Source organism: Myxocyprinus asiaticus, chromosome 4 (assembly GCF_019703515.2).
Source record: "Myxocyprinus asiaticus isolate MX2 ecotype Aquarium Trade chromosome 4, UBuf_Myxa_2, whole genome shotgun sequence".
NCBI classification, from domain to species: Eukaryota; Metazoa; Chordata; class Actinopteri; order Cypriniformes; family Catostomidae; genus Myxocyprinus; species Myxocyprinus asiaticus.
The window spans coordinates 33,582,128-33,603,619 of record NC_059347.1 but is presented as its reverse complement, the minus strand read 5'-3'; the positions used below and the strand labels follow the sequence as shown (position 1 = coordinate 33,603,619).

At 42.1% G+C, this 21,492-nt stretch overlaps 1 protein-coding gene across 5 annotated transcripts in view; it reads left to right on the top strand.

The window, feature by feature from the left end:
- Nucleotides 1-1,137: 1,137 nt before the first annotated feature.
- The window catches only part of LOC127439655 (MAP/microtubule affinity-regulating kinase 4-like), a 66,446-nt gene continuing 46,091 nt past the window's right edge, over nt 1,138-21,492 (top strand). For all 5 annotated transcript variants that reach the window (XM_051695895.1, XM_051695897.1, XM_051695899.1 and 2 more), the window contains exons 1-2: nt 1,138-1,813; nt 18,147-18,344. In XM_051695895.1, the coding sequence (XP_051551855.1) occupies nt 1,763-1,813; nt 18,147-18,344 (249 nt within the window). In that variant the 5' untranslated portion in view covers nt 1,138-1,762. The remainder of the gene's footprint in view (nt 1,814-18,146; nt 18,345-21,492) is intronic.

Genomic DNA, 21,492 nt, shown 5'->3' with positions numbered 1-21,492 from the left:
TGAAGCATTCTCTGAATGAAAACCTTTTTAACAACTACGGTATGTATAATTACTACATATACATGCACAGCTAATCCAGGTACAAGGAAAACATTACTAGAGGTAAAAAGTACTTTTCTCAGTTGTTTCCAAGTCTTCACTGAATTATTGTTGATATGATGCATTAATACAGATTTGATGCTGCTAGGTTTTGACTCAGAAGCAGATCTGTAATTAAAATTATACTTTCCATGCTGATAAATCCACCACACAGGAAAACATTTAATTGCTTATTTTCTCTTATTTTGGTGAGGCAAGTGGCTTATTTTGGGCTTGTTATTCCAGATAAGGTTGCTTGTTTCTCTTGCGAGATCTGGCAACACTGCAATTGGTATTTCACCCACACCTTAGTGCAGAGTACTGTCATTTTAAAACGAACGTTATTAACTGTTATTTTATTTTGTTCTAACCGGTAACCATTTGGAAAGGAGGCTGCAGAACTTCTGAACTGGAAAAAAAAAAAAAAAAAAAAATAATAATAAAAAAAAAAATAAATACAGTTTTTGCTCAGAACGAACCGAAATGAAAAACATTTCGTTTTTAGTCATTGCTTCTAACAATTTATAATCAAATCCGAATCTTTCATAAAAGAAACAAATGGAGAATGATACTTTGGCAGAAACCATTGTTACCAAGGTCAATTTTGTATAGGTATTTGGTAATACATTTGGTAATAATTTGCACTTCAACAAGGGTGTTTTGAGTTCGGTCAGTCTCTCGCTATCATCCCAAGCAATACTTTAAAATTCAACCTTTATTTGTTTTTATGCATTTTATTATAGAAGTAAGGATTAAATGATTTATTATAAAAAATGTACCCCATACTACGGTGTATCTGCAAGTCTGGAATCGATAGACCTTATAAGAGAAAAGGCGCACATTCTGTAGTTCTTAAGTAAGTTTTTCTTAATTGTATGTGAGAACCTGTGCCTTTCTCTAAGAACATCTTTTAGTTAGTAAAATCCTTTTGTGCAGAAAAGGAGGACTGATTGAGAATGTAAAGACGGAGCATTTTTACATATTAAGTTACCTATCAGCCTGCGTCCGCTCGTGTGGAGATCTTTCAATACTCCATCAGTTGTGACAGTGCGCGCGTGCGTTCACGCGTTTGTGTCTGTCAGTCAGTCAGTCAGTGCGCGCTAGCGGAGGCAGCAGTGGCGCATCTCAAATATCCGCTGCTGGAATAAAACGGCTGCTTTAGGATGCCCCGTCACCGGACAAAGCTTCAGTTTTTCCCATGACAAGCAGATGCGAAGAGAGAGAGAGAGCGCGCGAGAGAGTTAACGGTACAGAGGAGAGGAAAGATAATCGGTATTATTATGAGAATAGAGGACGGGGTTTTCGGAGCCGTATTTGTTTTGCTCGCAGAGATGAGGCGGGGGGTAGCGAGTCGCTATAAAATCGTTGGGCTCCGGCCAAGCACTGTTCGGTTTTAGCACATTTATACCGCCGCGCGTGAGTTTTCATCGACAAATAGACGCTGTGTGCAACACAGAAAATAATGCAGCTGTCTCGAGGACATCTTTGAGATTTGCGGACTGCTGTTGCCGCTGCCATGACAGACGCAGGCTTTCCAGCTCCACCGGTCACCGAGCAGTCGGTGTGAGAGAAGCACGGCCCCAACTGCAGCAGCACGGCCGATGTGGGCTGCCTTTACCGGGGGAGATTAAATGTAAATACTGTTCGGGTTATTCATCTCTAATCGTTTGCAATCTCAGGGAAAATGTCCTCTCGGTCTGCTTTACCGTCTGCGAACGACCGGAGCACAGATCATGTAAGTGTCATCGTTTTCAATTAATTGTTTTCATTAGATCATCGCTTCGTTTCCACAAATATCATATAAAGCTTGAGGATTTCATTTCAAGTGCATTGTTATTTTTGCAGCCGTGATTTCATGCTCGTCATTGACCGATATTGTTCATGGGAGGATGGAGAGGCAGGATACAGTGGCCCAAGTAAGCGTAGCAGGTTCTTTGGGGAAATGGGCCGCATCTTTGAATGTGCAAAACAGCAAAAGCGCCGTTGCGAAACGCGCATGCAGCACAGCAGAGCGCAGGCCATCCGCATAGTGTAGACATCAGTGCATCATCTGCACACGAGCGCGCTCAACGCAGCTCCGTGCAGGGAATGATAGCGCACTCCCCTCACAGTAAGCAGTTTTTGCTTTATTGGCAACATTTGCGGTAGAAAATCAAGGAAACAGTACATCACTATAGTGTGGAAAATTAATATTACAACCCGGCACAGAGTCTGGCCAGTGTGTCCATGGGAATGAGGTTTTAGCGTTTGCTATGATCTGCCATCTGTAAGTGCCCTGTAAATGTAAACATGCACATCAGTGCAGATTCAATTTCTCTGCTATTTGACAGCTTGATTTTACATAAAGAGTCAAAAAGAGTGATTATTGAAACTTTATCAATAATAATAGAATAATTCTTAAATAAATTAAAACTGTAACAAACCCAGCTGATGATAAAGCACTCAAATAGTTTATACATTAGAGCATTTATGTTTATGTATGGTCCCTAGTTTTATTACTGTAAATGATATGCAGAGTTGCAAGCACACATGTAAATTAAGGAAAAAAAAGTTTTCATTAATGAATTGCATGCAACCAGTATATGTAACCAGATTTTAGAATGAGAATTACTGACATTTTAAGTGAGGATCTGAGAACACTGTTCTTTCGGAGAACAATAATCTGATGATTATTATTGGTAACTCGGTTGCAGAAAAGACAATTTACTCACCCTCATGAAATCCCAGATGTGGATGTCTTTCTTTCAAAGATTTTTTAAGAATATTTGAGCTTTGTTGGTCCATACAATGCAAGTGAATGGGTGCCAGAACTTTGAATCTCCAAAAAATCACATAAAGGCCACATAAAAGTAATCCATAAGACTCCAGTGGTTAAATCCATATCTTCAGAAACAATATGATAAGTGTGGGTGAGAACCATCAATATTTAAGTCTTTTATACTATAAATCTCCACATTTGACCAGCCCCGACCAGTAGGTGTCGATATGCATGAGGAATGTGAATCGCCAAAAAACAAAAGAAGAATGTGAAAGTAAAAGTGGACATTTATTGTAAAAAAGGACTTAAATATTGATCTGTTTCTCACCCACACACATCATATCGCTTCTGAAAGCGTGGATTTAACCACTGGAGTCGTATGGATTACTTTAATGCTGACTTCATGTGATTTTTGGAGCTTAAAAGTTCTGGTAATCATTCACTTGCATTGTATGGACCTTCAGAGCTGAGATATTCTTCTAAAAATCTTAATTTGTGTTCTGCAGAAGAAAGAATGTCATACTCATCTGGGATGGCATGAGTGTGAGTAAATGATGATAGAATTTTAATTTTTGGGTGAACTACACCTTTAATGCCTCCAGTGATGTGGGTTGCAGGTTGGAACAGAGTTCAGATAATGGCAGTGAAACATTTTTTGTATTCTAATTGGCCATTATTATGGAAGCTTGGCTGGTAGTTTTTAAAGGTGTTGAAAGGGAGAGCTTTGTACTGAATGCTTAGGGTAAACCACTCATGTCCTACATTGAAAATGTATGCAGGAACTGGACTGAGCTAATGTTACACCCACCAATGTGCCGAGACATGCTCTCTCAAGGCTGGGATTCACCCACCAGACCCCCACTTTTCTCTGTTCACATTTTTGAAAAACATTACCCCTAGTATTTAGAGAGAGTGATTAAGAATGAGGGCGTTTACTGAGAGTGGGGTAGGGCATGGCACATTTTGTATGGATATGAGTATGGATGTCCCGATACTGGTATTGCACTCATGTTCCAGTACTCGTACTCGTAAAAATGCTCAGATAACAAAAAACGATACTATCTGACGAATGTCATTACATAAACATTCAGCCCACAAATTAAAATCACGTTATGTCCTAGTGAGATTATTTAACTGCAAAAGCTGCAATTTAATTAGATAAATATACAGTTTGCATGTAATTCAAACGTGAGCGCTTGTGAATGTGTGGAGACGGTGTTGTGCTGACGCTGGATGCTCACGCTTTTTAAGGCTCCTCCAAGGCTCATACAGGGAAAACTCTGTTATGAACATCGCACGCTCTGTTTGTAGCAGACAGGGTTGGGGAGTAACGAAATACATGTAACGGGAATACATATTTAAAATACAAAATATAAGTAACTGTATTCCACTACAGTTACAATTTAAATCATTAGTAATTAGAATACAGTTACATTCAAAAAGTATTTTGATTACTGAAGAGATTACTTTGCATTTTATTGTCATTTGTTTCATTTAATATTTAGTCCTTTCAGATGGAAAACATTTATACATATAAATAATGCGATCCAAAGTGCATTTGAACAGCAGTGAAACACTTTCTTATGATGTGTTACATTCATACGAGCAGACAGAGAAGTACGTTTGAAGTAAGTTTGGAGCAGAAGAAATAGAAATAAACCTTGTGTAAATGGTCAGCTTTATGCTAAAATAAAATGCTATTTCTAGCCATTTTACATGCACGTTACCAGGCACGATCATATATATGTTTTTTATCAAGAAAATTCATGTTGGATTATAATTTATTTTTTTCTAGTAAGACCTTTGATATTAGGGCAAAAATCCTATTCTTGATAATAATTTTTGTGTTGTTTTCCTGTAAAAATATCTAAAAATCCTTAAAACACGATCAGTTTGATTTAGAAACAACACTGAATAAGATATTTAGGTTTTTCAGAGAATATATTTTTAACTTGTGTATTTTGTCTTACTGTACTGTTAGAGTTTTTATAGTCAAAACAAGTGAAAAAATCTACCAGTGCTGAAGAAGTAATCCAAAGTATTTAGAATCCGTTACTGACCTTGAGTAATCTAACGGAATACGTTACAAATTACATTTTACAGCATGTATTCTGTAATCTGTAGTGGAATACATTTCAAAAGTAACCCTCCCAACCCTGGTAGCAGATGACAGTAAACAGAGTGCAAATTCACATTGTAGAACTAGGCACATACAGAGTACATACTTATTTAATTAAATAGCAGCCTTTTGTGGTTTAATAATCACTTTGAGTCACGTAGAAACCGGCTTTTCCAGAGTGGATCATAACGTCAGAGCTCCTTGGTCAACACAACACAGAAACACTTAAAAATAAAAGCTCCGTCAAAATTAAAGGTACTTTTATAGGAAAAAAGTATGACAGAAATATATCACTACTGTAAAGTTATGCAATATTCACTGCAATACTACTACTACTACCACTACTACTGCTACTACTACTAATAATAAATCAGTAGTAATTGTATTATACTTAAGCAGTATCTAACATCTGTGATGCTCTGTTATGCAGCATTTTACCTGACAAAGTATAACTCCAGTGTTGTATATTGGATTGTGCTGTGAGGTTCTGTATATTAGCACTTCATTTGATAAAAAATAATACAATATTATGTTGAAAATTAATTGTTATATTTTCATTTGATTAAAGTTTTAATTAATTAATTAATTTAAACACCATTTTGATGATAAAATTGAAATAAACTGTTGATATGGAGTTAAAAAACAAAAAACAAAAAACAGGCATCGGACTCGGTATCGGCGAGTACAAAAAATGAAGTATCGGTACTTGTTTAAAAAAAAAATGAAATCGGGACATCCCTAGATATGAGGTAGTATTGCACAGTGGGGTGGCGTGGGGCACAGTGTGTGTGAGGTGAGTAATTAATTCAATCAATCCCTGAGCTGTAATCCTGTGGTCAACAGTTCTAATGGGGTCGTGGGTTTGTTTTGTTTTCAGCTCTTTCCTCTTGCATCTAAATAGGGCAGTTGGATCTGTTCAGTAAACTTTTTCAGACGTTCGTCTGAGTGTTCTGGGCTCAGGACAACTTTAAATGTGCTGATGTAAATGAAAAGTTTAGTTTCAGCAATGACATAGTCAGTCAGAGTAAACCCTCCATGGCAAAGTAAGTTAATCCCGTATTATAGGGTAGAATTACTCGCACACACCAACACTGACCTCGGTTTGCCTGCAAACTCTTCTGCATGTATGCCATAATCACACCAGCGATCCATATGATAATGCATATGATGATCCATTTCAGTCATTGAATGTGAGGTTGTGTTTTTGTCTATTAATATTATGTGTTCATCTGTGATGGTGTATTATGATTTTACTTTTCAATGCTGTGATGACTGTTATCAACTTTTTTCTTTTTTTAAACATTGGCCAAGGACAAACACACTCCATAACAGTCTGAACATATTCTCATACAGTTCTCACATTGTTAATTGTTATCTTTGGAAATGTTCACACCATAATTTAATCAATCAGAAAATACAGTAAAAGTGTTGCAGTGGCCTAAGGCCTTTGAGGTAATAAAATAAAGTTAATAGATAACGTAATAGATAAAAAAAAAAAAAAAAAAAATACTAATTACTTGGTACTTAGTTGTGAAGATGGCTTATTTGCATTAATTTGTCTGTAGACTGATTTTTTGTGTGTAATAAGAGCCTTAATCAGTGAGTGAGTATTTAAAGAGATAGTTCACCCAAAAATTTAAATTCTCTCATTATTTACTGATCCTCATGGTATCCCAGGTGTGCATGACTTTCTTCACCAGAACACATTTGAAGAAAATAAGAATAATATCTTAGCTCAGTTCCACAAGAAAGGCTTGTGCTGCAAGCCTCTGAACAAACAGCAAATCAGACACAATCATTGATGGCTTTTCTTTTGTCTATTCTTAAAAAGCATGTGTCTTTGTGACTAACAGTATTTCTTGTCATGTGTCACTCCGAGACGTCTTACAGGTCACCTGCCTGTTGTACCTACCTCGTCGCATTTGGCGGGTGGCAGGTGGTAGTTTCACACCCTGGGCTACAGTTTAATATATTTGCTGACTTCCCAGATCCATGGTTTTGCCATTTCTCAATATTGTCGATCATCGTCTGTCAATTGAGTGTCGCAATTGGCACCGGGACCTTTGTAAGTTATTGTCGATATCCGATTACATCGTCCTATTGCCCAGCAAAGTGGATGATGATCACATTTTTTAAGCTCCAAAAATCACAGGCAGTATAAACGTCATCCATACGACTCCAGCTGTTAAATTAATGTCGGTGTGTAAAAGATAAATATTTAAGTTATTTTTTTAACTCTAAAGCATGCTTCCGGTCAGAAGCGGTATGCGCGTGTGATGTAATCGCATTGGCATTTGAAACATGTGAGAACTGACACGTGCTTCACAGCCGGAAGAGCAGCACTGTTTTCAAGTGAGAAGGAGGAATGCTGTACAGTAGCGTGGTTGGTTTTGGTTTAGATCTGTATTTATCTGTTTCTTTACTTAAAATGGTACGTTTGTGTGCTTATCCTGGATGTCTCAACCGAGTGGAGAACATCTAGGTTACTGTTGTAACCCCGGTTCCCTGAAAGGAGGGAATGAGATGTTACGTCGTTAGCTGATGCTAGAGGTCATTTCTGAGAGCCCGATCTCACTCTGAACTATAAACCATCATGGCAGTTCAATTGGCAGATATAGTTCAGAGCCCTGTCCCTGTACTTCGCATGCAGAGCATGAGTATAAAACGAGCCGAACTTAATCATAGCCTCAGGACAATCGACTGAAGAGGCGAGATGATGCTCTAACCTTTCAGCAAAAATCAGTTTTATAGCTGATTACATAACATCTCGTTCCCTCCTTTCAGGGAACCAGGGTTTCAACAGTAACCTAGATGTTCCCTTTCAAGACGGTCACTTTGACGTTACATTGTTAGCTGACACTTGGGGTAATACCATAATGCTAGAATACTGATTTAGACTGCATCTACTAAAAAAGTTGGTAGTAAAAGGGCAGAATAAAAGTACCAGTTCCACTTACAATGGTAAAGGAGTGGAAAACAATTATGGTGGGTCAACAACCACTGAGACCACTAAAAGAAAAATGAATAGCTCCTCACCAGTGGGGAGAGAGCTAATAAGGGAATGAGTTCACATAGCCACAAGGGGCACATATTCAGCAGGGGTATAAGAAAACTGCTTAGAATGTATAAGAGATGTCCCGCAAGGGGGAACACACTCAAACAAGAACAGGGACCAAACCAACAGGTCGGGCTAAAGCCTATAAGCATAAGCAGATGTTAGCACATGATAATTCTACCTATACTCACTCAGCAGAGGGAGATGGTGAAGAAATATATTGTAAAAATGGCAAAGCCCTGTTTTTTTTTAAACTAAGCTTAGTCCCGCTTTGCAGAAAGCACCTGGGAAGAGACAGAGAGACAGAACTTGTAAATGATTAAATAATAGGACACTTGTTGGACATAGTAGGACAATTATAAATTATATTAATAAAAGGACACACCATTTGCCAACACCCAAGAGGAAGCCATTCCTCGAGTGGAGTGCACTTGAACTCCAATAGGGCAGCGCAAGCCTTGCTAGTTGTAAGCTAAAGCAACAGCATCAATGACCAATGAGAGAGCCTCTGTTTGGAGACTGCCAAGGCCTTGGAATGGCCCCGAAGCAAACAACCAGGTCAGTTAATCCGAATGGACAAGTACGCTCAACGTACACTCGCAACGCTCGCACTGGGCACAGCATGTAAGGCAAACATTCCCCTTCAGACAGAAAGGGAGAAAAAAATGCTTGCAAGGTAATGACTTGCTCCCTGAAAGAAGTAGACAAAACCTTGGGCACGTAGCTCGCCCTCGGCCAGAGGACAGCCTTGGAAAAGCCTGGGCCAAACTCCAAACAGAAACTGTCAACAGAAAGAGCCTGTAAATCCCCTAAACACTTTACAGAAGCAAGAGTAATGAGCAAAGCGGCCTTCAAAGAGAGTATGCGCAAGCCCATAGACTCCAAAGGCTCAAAGGGAGAGCCTGAGAGAGATTTCAGGACCACGGAGAGGTCCCATATATGCACTGACTGTGGTCTAAAGGGCTTTAGCCATTTTGCGCCACACAAAAACTTGATGACAAGGTTGTGCTTCCCCACTGAAAAGCTGCCTATAGGGTCATGGTGTGCCGCAATGGCAGAAACATACACTTTAAGTGTGGAGGGGGTTAAACCCACATCTAAGCGCTCTTGAGGGAAATTAAGCACTGTTTCCACAGTGCAGCATTCTGGATCCTCTTTACGAGAAGAACACCAGTCAGTGAAAACTCGCCACTTAAGGGCATAAAGGTGCCTCATAGAGGGGGCTCTGGCTTGAGAAATGGTGTAAGTCATCGTGTGTGACAGCCCATCTAAGCCACATGGGGGCCGTTCAGCTGCCAAACATGCAGATTCCACAGATCTGTCCATGGATTCCAGATCATGCCCCCCACTAGGGAAAGGAGGTCCCTCCTCAGTAGGATTTTCCAAGGAGGAGCAAGCAACAGCTGTACCAGCTCCGGAAACCAAGCTTGATTGGGCCAATACGGTGCGACCAAAAGCACTGATTCTTGATCCTCCCTGATTTTGCACAACACTTGGTGCAGTAGGCAGATCGGGGAAAGGCATGCTTCCACATCCCCACTGGCCATTTGTGAGCCAGAGCATCCATCCCCAACAGAGCCTGGGTCAAAGAGTACCATAACCGACAGTGGGTGGTCTTCTGGGAGGCGAAAAGATCCACTTCCGCTTCCCCAAACATCTCCCATATCTTGCAAACAGAGTGGGGATGAAGTCTCCACTTGCCCTAGAGAATTTTCAGATGCGGGAGCACATCCGCTCCACAGTTTAGGTGACCTGGGACGTGCACTGCATGAATCGACTTGAGTTGAGTTTGACACCACAAGAAATCAAAATCATCATCGGACGCAACCGAGCACCTCCTTGCCGATTTATATATGCCACGTAATGTTCGTCCGGATCAGCACGTGTTTGTTCTGGATGAAATGTTTTCAGTACCAAAATGACTGCCAGCAGCTCAAGGCAATTTACATGCCATTGCTGCCTCGCTCCTGTCCAGGAGCCGGAGGCTGGATGCCCGTCGCACAGGGCTTCCCAGCCTGTTTTGGACACATCCGTGGTGATGACTTTGCACCTGGTCTCCTGTCACAGCAGGATGCCCGTTCGGAGAAATGAGACCTTATTCCATGGGCTCAATGTTGAGATGCAACGTTGCATCACCAGAATGCGCAGAGGTCCAGGACCACGGAACTCACGCTCTGAGCCACTGCTGGATTGGTCTCATATGAAGGAGGCCCAGCGGCGTAACCACGGCCGAAATGGCCACGAGACCCAAAGCCCTTTGAAAAAGCTTCTAAGGGACCACACTCCCTAGCTTGAACATTTTCAAGCAACGGAGAATAGACAGGATGCGCTTGTTCGTGAGAGGCTCTGTAATGGCAACTGAATCGATCTGTATTCCCAAGAATGAGATGTTCTGCACTGGCGCAAGGCAGCTTTTTTCCCAATTGACACGAAATCCCAGGCCCTGCAAATGAGCAAGCAACAGGTCCATGTGCTAGACTATGCTAGAATCCTCCAGTCGTCGAGGTAGTTCAAGATGCGAATGGCCCTTGCTTTGAGAGGTGCAAGTGCCACATCAATACATTTCCTGAATGTGCGAGGTGTCAGGGACAAACCAAAGGGGAGGACCTTGTACTGATAATAAATCCCCTTGAAGGCGAATCTCAAGAATGGCCTGTGACGAGGGATGATTTGTACATGAAAGAAAGCGTCTTTCATAATCGAGCACTTGATCGTGCGTGAGGATCTGTTTCTGTGTAATAATTTTGAACGGGACCTTCGCAAGGGCCTGATTCAAATGGCATAAGTCCAAAATGGGCCGAAGGCCACCGTCTTTCTTCTGAATGAGAAAATAACGGCTGTAAAATCCTCTGTGAGTATTACACAGGGGAACGATCTCTATCGCTTCCTTCACGAGGATATTTTTTACCTCGGAGTGCAAAATGGGCGCGTCCTGCACTGATACCATGGAGGACAGAATGCCGTTGAAGCGAGGCAGATGCCTCACGAACTGTAGCTTGTAACCATGATTTATTCAGAACCCACAGAGAAACACTCAGTAGCGTGCGCCACTTGGTCGCATAATGCGCGAGCAGGCATAGGGGCTTGAGTAAGAGACGCGGGGAGCTGCCGTTTATAATACGGGAGTGGTTTACAGCGGGCTGTGGGTTAAGGTTTAGACAGTTAGGAGGAAAAGTGCTCTTTTTCGAGAGAGTATGTTTGTCTCGTGCTGACTTGGCATCGAGATACAATTTCTTTACTAGAGCATTTGCTAACATTAGAACCAGGGGCGGGGAGAGCAGGTGAAATCCGAGCCATCTTCTGGGCCGGACTTACAAAGAAAAGCTCCAACTTCCTCTTCACTGGTCCTTGACAGTCAGGAATGCTTCTGGCATCCCTGAGGGTTTTTCCCGTTGGAAAATGGACCAGGTAATGACCCTCTGTGGCACGGCCACAGGCGCTGAAGTTTTACTGCTGGCTCGGTGGGGCTGGGCGGAGCCAGGACAGGAGTGCTGCTGGACTAAACAGGGTGCTATCCGGATGATGAGCGTGAGCGTGGTGGCTTCCCAGCGGCTGCTGCACGCCAAGGCAAAAAGTGTTTGATTGCCTGGGATAGCTTTTTGACAGCAAGGAGTTTCTCAGAGAAATCATAAAACGTAACACCGAACAGGCCCCTGCGTGATACAGTGGTGTCAAGCAGTTTTATTTTGTCGGCCTCTCATATATCTGACAGGTTAAGCCAAAGATGCAGCTCTAATGCCACCAACAAGCCCATCGATCTGCCGATGGCTTGGGCCGTGACTTTCATGGCATGCAGTGCAAGATCAATCGTGCTATGCAATTCCTTAAAGAGCGAGAGGTCCACGCTCGTGTCTTTCAAGATCTTGGTTAGTATACTTGCAACACTGCCATTGTGTGCAGGGCAGCACCAGCCCGACCTGAAGCCATGTAGGATGTAAGCCTACACGGCTTGGACAGGAGTGTAGGGCAAGATTTTCAGGTAGGAGCGTACATGGGGCAAAGATGCACGGTGATAGCTTCCTCTACCTGTGGCAATTTTATATAGCCCTTTTGGTCAGCATGGTCAAGCATTGTAAAAGCGGCAGCACCCGAAACGGGAGAGTGCGTGGAGAACGGCCCTTGCCACGTTTTGGAGAGCTCATCAAGAGCACCTCGGGGAAAAATGGAACTGGGCAGCAGGGAAGTGTTTTGTACCGGCTCACGTCCAGAACCATTCATCGAGCCGAGAGCATTTGGGCTCAGGTGGAGGGGACCACTCGAGTCCAAGCTCTTTGACTACCCAAGAAAGCACGCGGGTCAGCTCGGCATTGGATTTGTTAACTCTCATGGCTGCCCCGCTCACGAAGCAGCAGGGCGAATCATCAACTGAGTTTGACCAGTCCTTGCTTTCAGACGCCACAAGAGATACAGCATCGTTATCCGGGATTATGCCAAAGAAAATTGCGCCATGCTCCTTCAGGGAGGGACGGAGATTTTTATTGACATAAACCATAGGTGGAGGCACTACAGGTGGGGAGCAAGGGACAAGCGGGAAATCCTCCTCAAAATCCCCATGCTCCATATCTGAGTCACGCACGCCTTCCTCATATGGTCCCTTGGGATCCACAGAGGGGGCATTGCAGGGGGCCACAGACGTGTTTGGGCTCTTATCAAAGAGCGCCAACTAGGGCTGCCCCCTAATAGTCGAGTCTTAGTCGACCAAGTTTTGATTGGTTGGTTGGTCGCAGAAAAAAAAACTCCACTGGAATTGGCGAAGTCACGCAGTCAGTGACGGACAGACATGATAGTTTACACGGCTGGTCCATGCTGTAATTAATTATGTCGGGCAGGAAATCCAAAGTGTGGGATCATTTCGAGAGGGTAAAGGATGACCCCAAGAAGGTGACATGCAAAATCTGGAGGCAAACGTTCGCCTATCATTCATCGACCTCAAACATGGCTTATCATTTGAAACATGTAAGTAGCCTAACGTTTGACACTTCGCATGGCCACTCGCTCTAATGTTAGATAACCTAGATAAATATGCGCTATTAGGCTTATCCAAGTGTTTGTGGGGAATGGGGAAGCTAAATTAGTACCTCACTTACTGTATGTTTAACTTAATGTGCATTTCTCTCTGTAAATTAACAAAATGTTCAGACAGCCTCCTTGCTGGATTTCTGACACATTCAGAATCATTACCACTTTTGCCAGTTTTGCTGCGGTTTGCTTTGTGCATGCACTTGTAAAATTTATATTTTAAAGGCTCATTATTATGGTTGAGTATTTCTCTCTAATGTAGAACAGTGTTAGCAATGTTACTTATAAAATTCTTTCCCAGCCCTGGAACTCAAACCATTTTCTGATGCCCCCCAAAAATATATATATTTAAGTAATTAAATTAATATCATAAATGTATGACAACTAGTTGACTGATGGCTTAAACTAACAACTACTAGTCGACTAGGAAAATCTTTGGTCGGGGGCAGCCATAGTGCCAACTGGGAGGGCAGTGTCCTGAGTCTCATGTGATCACAGTGACCGCAAAGAGCCTTGCTGTACGCTGCTTCTGCTTGGGCACGGCCCAGACAGAACATGCAGCGATTGTGCCCTTCAGATGGCGGGATGTATCTCCCACAGGGAGGAAAACATTTGCGGAATTCCATCTTGAAAAAGACAAATTCGCAAATGCGCTCTTTATGAGACAGCAAACGCACAAGATAATTAAATCGTTATTAATTATATGCTAAATGTGCTAAGAGCAGGTAAGAATACAGCGATTTCGCCAGTACACCGTGAACACTGCAGGTGAAAGACACTCATATGTACTTTAGGTAGGCAGGAAGGCACAGGTCCGCTGAAAGGTGCTTTCCTCTCACAGCGATAGAAGTAGAAGGCGTGTCCGTCAGGTGAAAAACGTCTCGACTCTGAAGAAGTTCTGAGGTTATCAAATCAAATCAAATCAAATCACTTTTATTGTCACACAACCATATACACAAGTGCAATAGTGTGTGAAATTCTTGGGTGTAGTTCCGAGCAACATAGTAGTCGTGACAGTGATGAGACAATATACAAATAATAACATATGATGTACAGTATACAATACACACAATATAGAATACACATTATACAATACAAAAAAAGTATATATACTATATATAGAATGTACAGTAGGTTGTATTGTACTGTATTGACATTCAGGCTGTTGGTTGATAGTTAGTTATTAAGAGAGAATATAATATAATAATAATATAATTTATGACAGTCCGGTGTGAGATATAAGAGTAATAAAGTGCAGTGCTGATGTATTTGATCGTGGGAGATCAAGAGTTCAAAAGTGTGATTGCTTGGGGGAAGAAGCTGTCATGAAGTCGGCCGGTGCAGGTCCTGATGCTGCGATACCGCCTGCCTGATGATAGCAGTGAGAACAGCCCATGGCTTGGGTGGTTGGAGTCTCTGATGATCCTCTGAGCTTTTTTCACACACCGCCTGGTATATATGTCCTGGAGGGAGGGAAGCTCACCTCCGATGATGTGTCTGGCAGTTCGCACCACCCTTTGCAGTGCTTTGCGGTTGTGGGCGGTACAATTGCCGTACCAGGCGGAGATGCAGCCAGTCAGGATTCTCTCTACAGTGCAGGTGTAGAACCGTGTGAAGATGTGGTGGTTTATTCCAAACTTCCTCAGCCGTCTCAGGAAGAAGAGGCGCTGATGAGCCTTCTTCACGACAGCTTCAGTGTGGATGGACCATGTTAGCTCCTCAGTGATGTGGACACCCAGGAACTTGAAGCTGCTGACTCTCTCCATTGGTGCTCCATTGATGGTGATGGGACTGTGTTCTCTGTCTCTTCTCCTGAAATCCACCACAAGCTCCTTTGTCTTACTGACATTGAGGGAGAAGTTGTGCTCCTGGCACCAGTGTGTCAGAGTGTGCACCTCCTCTCTGTAGGCTGTTTCATCATTGTCAGTGATCAGACCTACCACCGTCGTATCATCAGCAAATTTAATGATGGCATTGGAGCTGTGTGTTGCCACACAGTCATGTGTGTACAGGGAATACAGGAGTGGGCTGAGAACACAGCCCTGCGGGGCTCCAGTGTTGAGGGTCAGTGATGAGGAGATGTTGCTGCCTATTCTAACCACCTGGCGTCTGCTTGACAGGAAGTCCAGGATCCAGCTGCACAGCGAGCTGTTTAAGTCCAGAGCCCGGAGTTTCTCATCAAGCTTGGAGGGCACTATGGTGTTGAATGCTGAGCTGTAGTCTACAAACAGCATTCTCACATAAGTGTTCTTTTTTCCAGGTGGGAGAGAGCAGTGTGTATTGTAGATGCAGTGGTATCATCAGTGGAGCGGTTGTTGCGGTAAGCAAACTGCAATGGGTCATGTGAGGAAGGTAGCACAGAGCAGATGTAATCTCTGATTAGTCTCTCAAAGCATTTGCTGATGATGGGGGTCAGAGCAACAGGACACCATATATTTAAGCAAGTTATTTTGGATTGCTTTGGAACAGGCACAATGGTGGACGTTTTAAAGCATGTAGGGACTACAGACAAAGAGAGAGAAAGGTTGAAAATGTCAGTAAAAACACCAGCCAGTTGGTTCGCGCACGCTCTGTTGACGCGGCCCGGAATGCCGTCTGGACCCGCGGCTTTGCGGATATTCACCTGTTGGAAGGATCAGGTTACATCCGCTACAGAGACCGAGAGTGAACTAACCTCTGTAGCTTCGGCCTCGAGAGCTCTCTCCGTGAGGGCGGTGTTATTTCCCTCAAAACGAGCATAAAAAGTATTTAGGTCTTCCGGGAGAGAGGCAGCGGTGTTCACGGCGGAGTTTTTATTCCCTTTAAAGTCCGTGATGATGTTAATTCCCTGCCACATGCTTCTAGAGTTGGTGGTCTTAAACAGTCCTTCAATCTTGTTCCTGTACTGAAGTTTTGCTGATCTGATAGTTTTTCGGAGGGCATAACTGGCTTGTTTATGCTCCTCCGCGTTCCCGGAATTAAAAGCGGTGGTCCATGCATCAAGTGCCGCGTGAACATCGCTATTAATCCAAGGTTTCTGGTTCAGATAGATCCGTATTGTTCTGGTCGGAACGACGTCCTCTACGCACTTTCTGATGAAACACTTTATGCTATCAGCGTAAAGCTCGATGTCGTCATTAGAGGCAGACCGGAACATCTCCCAGTCCAAGTGATCAAAACAGTCTTAGCATAAACAGTAGCATAGAGTCTGATTGGTCCGACCAACACTGAATCATTCTGAGGGTGGGTGCTTCCTGTTTCAGTTTCTGCCTGTAAACGGGCAGAAGCAGAGTGGAAGAGTGGTCCGATTTGCCAAATGGTGGGCGGGGGAGGGATTTGTAGCCGTCCCGGAAGGGAGAGTAGCAATGGTCCAAAACCCGGTCCCCTTGTGTGTTAAAACGAATATGTTGGTGGTATTTTGGTGCGACTGATTTTAAACTGGCCTTATTAAAGTCCCCGGTCACAATGAACACGGCCTCAGGGTGCGCGGTTTCCTGCTTGCTTATAATCCCATACAGTTCCTTGAGTGCCCAGTCTGTGTCGGCTTGTGGTGGGATGTACACTGTGAATTCCCTCGGTAGCCAGAATGGTCAATACAGAAGCATGAGAAATTCCAGATCAGGAGAGCAGAAAGACTTGATAGAATGTACGTTCCTCTGATCACACCAGGATTTGTTGATCTTAAAACATACACCACCACCTCTGCTTTTACCTGAGAGGTCTTTCGCTCTGTCCGCTCGGTGCACGGAGAACCCCGCGGGTTCAATGGCTGAATCTGGAATCTCAGCAGACATCCAAGTTTCTGTTAGGCAGATAATGCAGCAGTCCCTCGTCTCTCGTTGGAAAGAGATCCGCGCTTTCAGCTCGCAGAGCTTGTTATCCAGAGACTGAACATTTGCCAGCAGAATACTGGGTAGTGGGGGTCGATTTGCGTGACGTCTTACTCTGATGAGAACACCGGCTCTGTTTCCCCTTTTCCTCCTGTGTTTCCGCGGCCGGGCAGCCCAGACAAAGGGCTCCGCTGGCGTGTTTGTAAACAGCGGGTCGGCATTGAGGAATCTGAAGTCCGGTTTGCGGTGTGTAATTGCTGAACCAATGTCCAAAAGTGTTTGTCTGTCGTAGACAATAAGGCATACAACATCCAGTACAAAAAACATAAGAATTGTAAACAAAACAAACAAAACACTACAGTGTTGTGTCGGAGCTCGCAACGCAGCAGCCATACTCGGCGCCATCTTGAGTCACGAATCACGAGTTATGATGAAGTTGGACTTGTTTTATACTCGCGCTCTGCTCACGAAGTTCTGAGGTGGAGCTCAGAGTGAGATCGGGTTCTCAGGTGTGACCCCTAGCATCAGCTTATGACATAAAGTCGAAGTGACCAACTTGAAAGGGAACTTGAGATTACATCTGTATCATGGCAACGCAAATACATCTCAAGAGAGACCGCTTGAACTCCACCCTCTCATGAAACTTACTGGAAGCGATGATTTAGAGTTAAAAAGTACTTAAATATTGATATTTTTCACACCAAAAGTGATCGTATCACTTTAGAAGACATTAATTTAACCGCTGGGGTCGTATCGATGATGTTTATGCTGACTGTCTGTGATTTATGGAGCTTCAAAAATCGATCACCATCTACATGAATTTTAAGGACCTACTGAGCTAAGATATTTTTCTAATTTTCTTCAAATGTGTTCTGGTGAAGAAAGAAAGTCATACACACCTGGGATATCATGAGCGTGAATAAATAATGAGAGAATTTTAATTTTTGGGTGGACTATCCCTTTAATTCAGAAATCTGGTGCAGTCAGTCAGTGCTGTAGCATTAGTCTGATTTCTGTTTCACCACAATCTCCCTTTGTAAAACTCTCTTATTTTAAAACTAAAAATCTACTTTGAATTTGTACATATAATTTCTCAAATCTGAGCTAATTACCTGTCTGTATAGAATAGAGGCACAGGCAAATGGCCTGCCTCTTTGAGTCTGACTCTGAATGAGAGGTCTTTCTTTGATGCCAATTCTCTTTGCTTCACTACCAAAATGTGTTCCCTTGTTTAATGCAATCCATTTGTTATCAGTGGAACTCTATTAATTTGAATACATTTGGCTCTCTGTCTGTCTCTCTGTCCAGCATGCGTCTCTGGTGGCGAGTCGTTCAGAGAAGGGGACGAATGTGTCGAGTCGTTCGCTGGGTGCGAGATGTCGTAACTCCATGGCCTCTTGCTCAGACGATTTGCCACACATTGGAAACTACAGGCTTCTTAAAACCATTGGCAAGGGCAACTTTGCTAAAGTCAAACTAGCCCGCCACATCCTCACAGGCAAAGAGGTGAGAGAGAAAGACTGAAAGAGAGAGAGAGTTCAAATAGGCAGAACCACAACTTTTGTGATAAGATGTTGGACAGTTATTGCTGATATTCAAAACTGAGTTGTGTGCTATTATTCTTTGGGTATATTTTTAAACTGGTCCAACTCGAGTGTGAAATTTTCCACACCCACGTTTACTTTTTATAAACCAAACCTGATATAGTGTGATTTTAGTGGGCAGTAGAAGGCTTTTATAATCTTGGACAATAATAGAATGTGGAGATGTTTAAAGAATCAGGTCAGCATGCAGTGTTAGAATGTTGAAATATCAATTCTAGAATCATAATACCATAATAGACACATTCATCCATCTCGGACTTGCTAATAACTGCTCAAGGCAGTCACACACTGGACGAGAAGCACGGCTAGGACAGCATGTGTCGATGCTGTGCAGGTGGCAGGTGCAGTGCAGATACACACAATCGTTCCGAAGGTTTTTGTGTTTTTCTAGGAATGAACAAATTGACGTTAATGAGTTTGCAGGTTAGTATATGAAACTTGTGCAACTGCACGATTAGAAATGGTGACATTTATTATGCAATTTGTATGAACAGGTTTCATTCAAGCTGTCAACCCACAAAAAGACATACTTGTAATTGAAAATACATTGTGGAGGCTGTATAAAAGATATATATACCATACCTGCCAACACTCCCGATTTTGTTGGCTGTACTCCCAATTTACAATTTTTCCGATAAACTCACGATTTTCCACATCCACACTTTGCTCATGAGAATGTACAGTATTAGAACTCCAGGTACGGTTGCCACCTGTCCTGTAAAATGTGAAATGATGTGTCCCGTATCGAATCAATACGTGACGCGATTTGTCCCGCAGGCTGGTCATATGGCGTCACGGTGAAATCGTTCCAGATCGTTAATTTAACATTGATACAAGTTGGACATTTTTCATACGGGAGGTAAGAGGTCATCTAGAAAGTCCACATATTTTGCTGAAACGTGCTAATGTGGATGGTGTGGTAAGGAACCGTTTGAAAAGTCCACACATTTTGCTATAACTGTGGATTTATGTTTTTGAAAAACAGAAGGTTTAATATAAATTTTCAGTAAGATGTACAAAATTACACAGATCCAACAATGTAGGAATACAATATAACTGAGTCATAAAATCAAGAGGTATATGTGAATACAAATAAATAATTAAAATAAACTTAAAAAATTTAAAAATACATGTAAACAATCACAGACGATTCTGGATGAGTCTGGAAAGTTCCCAGCATATAAGAAAAGGTGTACACTTTATTTATTAATAACTCAAAAAGCATTTATTGCTAAAACTGTGAAGGATGTGGTAAGGGACCATCTGGGTACATGGTCAATTTCTTCATATTATTCATCTTAAATAATTGTATTACTGACCAGTACTGTCGCTCCCTATATGCATATTACGCAGCCTGTGTTAGTAACTGCTTCCTATGGCGGCACCATCGTACCCTAGTGGGGCACCAGATACTCCACCGGCTGCTGTTCATCACACATACAATCCACGCCTATTTTATACAATCATATAGAGTTGGGGTACTCGAGTTCGTACTCGGACTCACGAGTCCAATTTTAATGGACTTGGACTTGTCACGGACTCGGACTCGAGCCTTTGGGACTCAGGATTTTTTTCCGAGTCAGGCCGAGTCCATGGCATTTGATTTGTGATGCAATGAACAAAATAATTAAATAAAAATAACGAAACAGAAATAAATGGACACTCTGTCTGCAAGTTGTAGCACCCCCATATGTTGTAGACGTAGCCAGAGTTTGTTTCACCATGTTGAGCAAACGCACCTGCAGAGGGGCACACTCAGTCAACCAATATGCTTGAATGTTACTACAGAGACTGCTATATAACATCGATTACTGAGGTGGCTGGCACAACGAACACATAAAGACAGGTATGTAGCCAATGTACTAGAGACTACAAGGCAGTTTCGCATGGCAGGGGACCTGACAACTGGTCCTTGATGAATTTACTGTAACTTTTTAAATAGTCGGGAAAAAAATTGTTATTGCTAAAGCAGACTACAACTATGAAAAACAGATAAACAGCACCTATTTATTGTTTTTCTATTTTAAAAGCATTGACGAGTTGCTTAAAATATGTTCTTTTACAGTTTTTTCCACAATAAAATGCACAATGAAATATGAAGTTATTTTGGGCAGCAAAATGCTTTGTTAATAATTTAATTATAGATTGGGTGACCAGTTGTCCCGTTTTATTACACAGGATAGTCCCAGTTTTTGGTAGGGTCACAGAATTTTCTTCTTAAATTAAATCTCCTCATTGTCCTTCTCAATATTGTCTCTGGTATCGTTTGCAGAGAAAAAAATTAATTTTGTTGCGTCGCACATTGATTTGATGAAACGTTCATTCTAGTCTTCAGCAAATCAGCTGAAATGTATCATGCGCTTAGCGCTTGCACTCTGTGTCGTCCTGTCAGTTGTGTAACTTCTCAGCGAGTGCAAATTACTACTGTGTTGACTCATTATTTTCCCAAACCAGTCGGCAGTATATAATATTTCTTTAGATAGGGATAATTTTAGATAAAATTAAACTAAATTGAAAGGACAAATTGAAAATGAAGTAGAAATAAACGAAATTAAAATTCGAAACATAATAATCCTGGTTGTAATGACTAATACAGCTTTCACTTTCTTTAGTCTATTTTTGAGTGGAGGGGAAAAAACAACAAAAAACTGAAATGTCACCAGAACACAATAAGAAGTGTGTTGAAGGACAGTTTTGTCTTCATATACCTAAAGCAAATGCTTTCATTCTGAAACCACTTTGAAGTTTGTTCAGCAGGATACGAATCATAAAATATAAAGGTGTTTTTGTTACATTTATATTGACAATTATGTTTTCTTAGCTGTGAAAGTTAAAATAAGCTTAAAATATTGATGTTGAGTTTACAGTTACAATTTGAATTCAGATTCATGAACAGATTCATTCAGACTTGGACTCGGCTTGGACTCGGGCCCATTTTGGACTCGGACTCCACTCAGACTCGATTGATTAAAGACTCGGACTTGACTCGGACTCGAATAAGGTGGACTCGAACCCAACACTACAATCATACAATCTCCCTATTTTTCACA